General features: G+C 39.1%; 1 gene segment (V, D, J or C); it reads left to right on the forward strand.

Moving 5' to 3' along the window:
* LOC149309351 (Ig kappa chain V region Mem5-like) overlaps positions 1 to 2,905 on the forward strand; it is a 35,838-nt gene extending 32,933 nt beyond the window's left edge. The window contains 1 exon segment of the V gene segment in view: positions 2,304 to 2,905. Coding sequence covers positions 2,304 to 2,632 — 329 coding nt within the window.
* The last annotated feature ends 6,127 nt before the right edge of the window (positions 2,906 to 9,032 follow it).

Consider the following 9,032-nt stretch of genomic DNA (forward strand, 5'->3'; position numbering starts at 1 on the left):
ACAGCCTAATAGGATGTACTTTGCCCAAATGGCACTGAAATTTGAACAGTCTTTCTTGTGCAATTGAATGGAACTTTATTGCAGTCAATGACCAGCACAAAACAATATAATGCAGTACAATATTATAGAACAATATTGAATATAGTACAGTGCCCAATAGGAAAAAACAATGCAAGCATTACAATACAAATACAAAAGGAATACAGCTTGGGGATGCCTCAAACAAGGGTCAGTAGATACTGGGATAAGTATTATTGTACATTAAGTTGTATCAATTTTCTCAGTAATTCTCAACAGCACCATGAACCCAGATCCCAAACACCAAGCGCAATTGATCAGTTAATTAAAATACAACTAATATGGATAAACCAGACAATTTTAAAAATACACACATACAAATCAATAATACCATTTATGATATGTTAGAATAATTGTTATAATAATACATGACATGTCTTATAGAAAAAGTTTATCAATGTTAACCCTGTTATAAATTTTGCCCACTCTTATTTTTAACATCTGGAAGACTTTCGTTCTTACTAATTAATTGTCCATATCTATAGGAATCAAGATGGGAACAACAAAAATAAAATACATTAAAATTAAAGTATATTTTATGACAAAATGCAAAATGTAGCTGTCTTGAACAATTTGTTTCCTGATGCTTAATGAGAGAAGTTTAAATGGCACTTTCATTTTTAGAATACATAATAAAAACATACTGTATAAAATAGTAAATGTCTATATACTTTAGACATATTTAAAACAATACACTATCCTGAAGTTATCTTGATGCTTGCAGTGCATATTTCTGATTTTGTACTCTTCTTTGTACTCTCTCCAAAATATATTTCTATGTTCTGTGTCTTCCTTTATTCTTACCCTGAATTGGTACAGTAATTTTATGTGCTTTTAAGCATGTAGATACCCCTTCCCCCCTATGTTTTTCTTTGGTCCACATTCTTCTTCGGTGCTTTTAATGTAGTACTACCAGAAACAATGCTGACTTTAACAATATGTCTCTGTTCATAGTCTGAATCCAACCCATTGTCTTGAACACATGACTGAATATGTTTGACTTTGAGCAGATTCCTATCTCTATTTACAGCTCCCTCTGAATTCAGTGGGGTTTTCTCCCAGATAAGGATGTATACGATTATTGTGTGGACCCAGAAGCTTCTTCTGGGCTTTGAGAGATGTTTAATCTATAGGAATCAGCAAGCAGAGTTTATGACATCATGGAAACATGCATAAGATTTCAGCCTTTTAGTTGGGTTTCACAGGCACAGAAGCAGCCACTTAAAGAAGGTTGCTTAGACTAAATCAGAAGATGTTTTATTTGATTCTGTAAACATTTATTCTGACATGCTATACTGTCATTTGTCATATTGTCATACTCCCATACAACCATAAACTTACGTAGTCTTATTGATTTCAGTGGTTACAATGAATGGCGGCCAGAGTTAGAAGAGACCAAAGGACCACCTGTTCTGGCCAAATCCAGAATCACATATCTCAGTCCAATAGGCTTCAGTTTATTCAGTTTATTCTGAACAGCGGGGGGAAAGACTAAGAGTAGTCCTTTTCAGGTGTTCAAAATAGAGTGGAATATGCACAGGAGAAATGTCAAGCTCCACATGTATATATTTGCATGTAAAATGGTGATGGGAGAACCTGTGGCCCTCTAAATGTAATACAATTTCACTTCCCATCAAACCCAGCCAACAGTACCAATGGTTAGGGATGACAGAAGTTTCAGTCTATCATGATTTGGAGGGAATACTTGCCCCCCCCTCCATTCTTGTAGAGAATAAAGCCTATTGTTGGGATGTCACTCCCCCCCCCAACAAGTTCATTGCATCTGCCTAGAAATACCTGAAAAGGGCTTTCAAATGTCATATTAGGTACAGAAATGCAATGCACACAATGGAGGCTGTTAATGTTAAATCTTTGCCTCTCTTCATCAAATGCATTTTAAGTGCGCCTAACTCTACATCAAATTGTGGCATCTGTGTTTAAATCAGTCCTCACTGAAGATCAGAAGAGTTACAGGTAAAAAGCAAGTCAGAATAACTTCCAAAGGGAGCTAAGCTCCCTGAATGATTTGGTTCTTGAACAAAAGAATGGATTGAGTAATCCTAGATTGATGACACATTGGTTTGTTGTCATGTTTAAGCTGCCCAATGGACAGTTGTGAGCTGGTTATTTGACTTTTATAGAACAGAAATGGAATACATGGAGATGTTCTCTGTACCTGTACACATGAATGATGGCATATTTTGTGTTTTGACTCATTTCTACAGAGAGAGACGATACTGCCCCTATGGCCTTTATTTTCCCACCCTCAAAGGAGCAACTTAAAACCAACTCAGCAACAGTGGTCTGCCTCATTAGTTCCTTCTATCCAAGTGAACTGAATGTGATTTGGAAAGTGGATGGCAAAGCAGCCACTGGAGATATTCAGACCAGTGCAGCAGCAGCGGATACAGACAAGACCTACAGACTGAGCAGCACCCTGACACTCTCTACAGAAGAGTATAATTCTCATGAATCATACACTTGCGAAGTGACGCACAAAACATTGTCCCAGCCTCTTGTGAAGAATTTCAAGCGGTCAGAGTGTCCTTCATAGGTTTTCCCATGAGGCATAAAATCCTCCACAGTGCAGTCCAATTTCCAGTTTCACAATAGAACCTGTTTAGTTCATTAAAACAACTCTCATAGAATAAATAGTCTTACTCCCCCACTATTATGCATGAAAGAAAGAGGTCTTCAAGACCTCACATTCTGTACTTTCATTGTAATACATGATTTCTGACATTGTTTCTTTCTTTTTGCTGCTTTTATCAAGTTAACCCTGGAAAACTGCACAAATACATTAATAAAGGCATTTGTTTTAAAAGCATTTGGTCTCCTCCTTTGCTTTTTGTTTTCAGTGTAAGATGATGGTTGAAGTAAAGCAAACTCAGCTAAATAACAGAAATTCAGGAGTGGGTTTGGTTGTTATTGTTGGAAGAGTGCTTTTTGTTATCCACCCTAATTTTGAGATCAGGCAGGCTACTGATCCAAATAATAAATGGAAGTGATGGTCACTTTGTACAGGAAGAATTAAAGGTCTTAAAAAATTTAAATTCTATCTATTCTGGAATGACCCTTTTATGGCCTCAGAATATGGGCTTCTGAAGCCACAATGTCCCTTTCTTCCACAGAGGTGGATAGGATATACCAGTTGATGCCTCTGGCTGTTACTGTGCACAATCTGAGCATATCTACAGTACAAGCAAACTGTTATCTAGTACAACCATTAAAATATTGGCAGGTTACAACTCCCAGCACCTCTAGCCACCATAGCCATGATGAAGGATGCTGGGAGGCTATAGCTCAATGACATGTGGAGGGACACACAATTTCCACCACCTACATTAAATTACTAAAACTGTGGGGTGGGTGGAAGGGTGAAGATTATTCTAGAATCCCCCCCCCCCCAAAATTACAGTGTCCTAGCTTTCCTGGGAGAAAGGGGATGATTGTTAGAACAGATTACATCTATAATGCAGATATAGCTTTTACAAACTGTTGGGATTTAAGGAAACTGTACATAGGATTTTATTCCCGAGATCTAATTGTTCTTTAGCACTTTAGTGCTATGGCCCCCAAATACAGTGGGCCCTTCCCTTACGCGGGGGATCCGTTCCAGACCCTTCCGCGTAAGGGAAATCCTGCGTATGCTGGAGCATGATAAAAATAATGGGCCTTGTGCATATGATGCAGGCGCACTGTAATACATGTGTCTGTGCCAATCAAACCACTGCTATCAGTCCACTAATATATAAACATGTCCAAATAGTTATGAGTTGCACATGTGTGTGTGTGTCTTCAAGTCGCCTGTCTTAGGCATGAAATATTCAGAGGTGGTTTTGCTGGTTCCTTCCTCTGAAATATAGCCTACAGCACCTGATATTGGTTGGAGGGTTCTCCCACTCAAGGCATAGAAGCTTTAAAATGTTAACAAGATTCTGTCCACTGGAATCAGTAAACTTCAGTCATCACCAGACTGGTTAGGAGCTTTTCTTTTGAGCAGAGTCATGGGATGAGGGCAGGCCCAAAACAATTTGCTATATGAAGCAAAACCTCAAATGGTACCCTGCACCCCAATCCAGTCAAAGTACATACTACTGCCATGTCATTTTCACATCTGAAGCAAATCCCACAATCTCCTCACCTTGGCAGTAAAAAATGATGTGTAATTGCCAATGTACAGCCCATCTATGATAGCCACTATCGGTTGCCTGAGGTTGTTACCTTACTCTGCTAAATAATAGAGCTGATCCTCCATACAAATCACATATAACCCATTCTTTAGAGCACTGCATTCACTAAATTTAGATCCTATCATATCGGCACACTTATGCAGCAGTATGTAAAGGAGAATACTACATACCTATAACACTATTTTGGCTTCTTTACGTATAGGAAATGTATTTGCTTGGTAGATAATGGGCATATCTGATATCTTAAAACACTGCTACGGAGAATTTTCTAAATGCTTGTGGTGGTGTTGGTGTTTTTTAAAGTTATGGATTCTAGAATGGGGCCTGGAGGGAGGATTCAGTCTCCCTACCTGACTAGGCTAGGATGGACTAAGCATCCCTCTATGCTAAATGATCTGACAAAATTGGACCAAGGCTCATACATAGTTGAGTATGAACAGTCAAAAGTGCATTAAAACCAGGATCCCAAACACACTGGAGAAATAATCCAGTTTGAGACTGGTTTAACTGCCCTGCTTCAGTGCTAGGGAATCCTGGGAACGGTAGTTTTGTGAGACATTTAGCTTTCTCTGTCAAAGAGCTCTGGTGCCACAATAAACTATAATTCACAGGGTTACCTAGCAGTGAGCCAGGGCAGTTAAAATGGTCTCAAACTGGATTATTTCTGCAGTGTGTTTTGGACCTCTGATGATTTGTAAGTATGTTGTTGTAGCTGAACTCTCCAGAGATAAGGCAAAACCCAAACCTTCAGAAAAACAAAGTCTGAAATCAGTCCTATGTGTAATTATTTGTAATTCTCATTGAATGCAACAGGATGGGGATTATTTCTGGGCAGGCATTGTGCCTGAAAGAGTGTTCATATTCAAAAATGACAGAATAAAAATTGGTGCAATCAGAATTTGTAGTGCTTTTCAGGCTGAAAGAAAGAAGCTGGTACCAAGAGCTTTTGTAGACTTGTGTCTACTTCCTCAGACTCAAATCTATGAAAGCTCATACTACCAGTTTCTTTCTTTAATTTAATCTCAAAGGAGCTACAGGATCCCTTTGCATACTGATTTTTCCAGACTAACATGACTATGTTTTAGAATGATAATGGTAAGGGGAAAGTAATTTGCCTTCCCCATGACTGTGCTTTGAGATACAGTTGGGCCTCCCTATTACAGATTCAGATCCACAGATACCACTATCTATGAGTTGAAGGCATTCCAAAAAATAATAAATCCCAAAAGTAAATTCTGATTTTGCCATTTTATATAAGGGACACCATTTTATTATGCAATTGCATGTCATGGAACTTGAGCTTCCATGGATGTTGCTATTCACAAGAGGTTCTGGAACCAAAGCCCAGAGGATACCAAGGGTCCACTGTACAATGATAAGTGTGGTGATCTCAAGGCTCAGGCCTTGACGACAGCAAGAGGTAGTCAATTGTGCTTTAAGTGGCTCTAGGAAACATTTGTTCATATATATAAAAAAGTATGTGTGTGCCCATCTGTGGGTATGGTCTACTACAAGGCTGCATGTATGAAAATTGGTCCTGCCATAGCTGCCTGTTCCCTTTATAGTAGTCACTGGAATGTGGCATATGAAGTCATCTAGCTCATGCATAGCCACTGTTATGTACACCAGCTTTTTGTGCCCTGCCACAAATGACTCGGGGTTAAAGTCAGTAATTAAACCAAACATCACTTGGTCCTGCTGCCTTACTTGCCTTCTCCGCCATGTGAGTTTTACCAAAAGCAAGGAGCAGGAACATCTGCTTGCCTTGTATTCTCCTTCTAGGACTGGGCCACTGCCATGAACTGGGGTACTGAAAAGGAGCTGATTTTTCTGCTCTTTTCTGGCCCAGTTCTTTTTTGATGTCGGCATGTTTTCTGCTCACATTCAGGGTGTGCATTGTCTAAATGCTATGCCCCAAACACAGCCAGGAACCGTGTCATTTTGCCCATCTGTTTGGAGACAAAATGACTGATCCTGATTGAGCCAAAGCCATCCTGTTTATGTTACTATTTCTCCCACTAAATTCAATTATCTTAATTACAGTAGGCTCATTGCATCAAGAGGATTTACATGGGTTTTTGACTTGCCATTCAGTGGTTGATTAAATGGGTCCATTCCAGTTGGGAGTAGCAATTGGATTGCAGACATTATCTTTACATTTTGGCAAAATGTAAAATTAAGTTGTATCACTTTTAACTGCTTCACAGTTAGACCGAGTCTGATGTTAAAGGGATCTCAGAGTCTGTAGTTTCCTTTTAGTCAGCCTACATGGGCATTTAAAAAAGATCAACATTCAAAACACAAAAACTTCATTTTGAAAGAGCTGAAATTCTAATCAGTGTGCTCCTTGTCTTTTATTAGGATTTCAGCCACCATAATAAGCTATGTTTAATGCCCATGAATCAATGGCATGATGGGTGTGATGGGATTTAATATATTGGTGGTCATATTTGTAGTCAATACATATTTGTAGTCAGTTGAGCAAAATAAACATTTTACTATATATACATTTTAGAATGTAGCCATCTGGTTTTTGAGAAAATATTGGTGAATGATTGATTGGATTGAAATCCTGCCTTTTACTATGAATTATAAACAATAATAAAATGCAGGATAAAATACGAATTTATTCTTAATGAAACTGAAGAGACTGAAAAAGCTGAACATTGACTTTTTAAAAAATAAATGATAGTGCATCTTTTTTTTAAGAAAAAAAAACCTTAACCAACTAGACTTCATATCAACTTGGCATCATGAGCCAAAATTTTAAAGCTTCCCTGATTCCCAACGATTGGGAAATGCTCTTCTACACATCTTGAATTAAATATTTTATTTTCCCTTAAAGCTAATACTTGGTTCCTTTTTTCCCTCTGTTTGAAGTGATGGCATGGAAGTGTTGAATGGGTGCCTGAAATCAGCAATGAATTTGCTGTAGATCAATGGATGCCTCCCCTGACAAGATGGAGATCCTGTGGGTTGGTAATTCACCTTTTCAGGATGATAGTGTTCAGCCTCTTCTGAATGAGCCTGTAGTCTCAGCTATAGTGTTAGCTTCATAGTCTGGATGTACTCCTAGATCAGGTTTCATCACTTGAAGCTCATGTGGCCTCTATGGCAAGAGCTGTGTTTCATCACCGTAATTTTGTTCATCAGATGTTTTGTTACTTTCACACAGAAAATCTTGCTACAATTATCCCATGCTCTGGTCGCATGTAAAATTGACTACAGTACTGTGATGCATTGCCCATGTATCTGTCTTTGAAAACTGATATGGAGTGGGAATGGTTTAGAACAGTGTTTCCTAAATTTTGGTTCTCCAGGTGTTTTGGACGTCAACTCCCAGAAAACCTAACCCATATAGCCAACATCAGGAATTCTGGGAGCTGAAACATCGGGAAGACCAAAGTTTGGAAACCACTGGTTTAGGCCTTGCACAACAATGAGGAACACTTGGTTCCCCAGATGTTGCTGGGCTAAACTCCGCTTGGAAGAGCTTTTTGGGTGAGTGATATTACAGTTCTCCAAACCCTCCAGTCATCATAATCACTGCTATAGTGGCTGGCTATGGACTACAGTTCCGCTCAGCTTAGCCTAATATCCAAAGGTGAGGAAGAATGGAAACTGCAGTCTAACAATATCTGAAAGATTGCACACTCATCATCCTTGCACTAGACAGCTAACTGGTGGTGCCGGTCACTGGAAATATGCCTTGTAAGTATAGGAAGCCTCCCCTGTCCTTTCATCGCCCCATTATCCAACTAACCACTCTTTCAGCACTTGCAAATTAAGGACAAATTCCATTAATCTGACAAGGGATTCAATCTTTTGTAAGTTCTTCATGCCTATGGAGGAATGCTTTGGATCTACTTATGTGTGTGCTGCTGAGAGGGAAGAAAAGACACCAATCTGTCTAATATACTTTGGAAGCAGCATGTGCTCAGAGGCACATGGCATTTCCAGGCAAGCCTCTATAATTCCCTCATGTTCCCTGCATGGGTTCTTCTGTTTCTGACAGTGCTGCAGTCCCCATCTTAATGGATAAGCAGGGAAATACTGTACATAAATGTTTTTTGTGGGGTTTTTGGGCTATGTGGCCATGTTCTAGAAGAGTTTATTCTTGACGTTTCGCCAGCATCTGTGGCTGGCATCCTCAGAAAAGATGCCAGGCACAGATGCTGGTGAAACGTCAAGAATAAACTCTTCTAGAACATGGCCACATAGCCCGAAAAACCCACAAAAAACCATGGATGCTGGCTATGAAAGCCTTCAACTTCACACTGTACAGAAACATTTTACCTACCTTGCATTTCTTTTCTGAGCACAAGTCAAAGAACATGCTTTTACTTAATATGTATCTTGGCAAGTGTATGTGGGGATGGGATGAAATACTTTCTTCTATCAAAACGCCACCGTATTGGGGTCATCTTCAGAAGCAATTTTCCAGATAACCCTGCCATCAGACATCAAGCCAGAATGATGGATTACTCGGTAGTGGAATTTTCATATCTGGGATACCTCATGCCACACAAACCATCCCCATCTCTTTGGTACTAGGCAAATGCTTTCATGTTCTCTTGTAGGTTTACATTTTTAAACCATTTGCTGAGATTTTCACAATTTATTTATTTTGCATTGGATTTTCCTTTGATGAAATAAAAACTGCCTTGGAAACATGACAAAAAGGTGCTGCATGTGTTTGAACATGAAATAAATGTCGCTTTTCACTATGTGAAATGCTGCTGTTAGGAGACAGAGGATTAA

The sequence above is a fragment of the Sceloporus occidentalis genome, unplaced genomic scaffold (genome assembly GCF_023333645.1).
Source record: "Sceloporus occidentalis isolate IW3139 unplaced genomic scaffold, rSceOcc1.0.p SCAF_7, whole genome shotgun sequence".
NCBI classification, from domain to species: domain Eukaryota; kingdom Metazoa; phylum Chordata; class Lepidosauria; order Squamata; family Phrynosomatidae; genus Sceloporus; species Sceloporus occidentalis.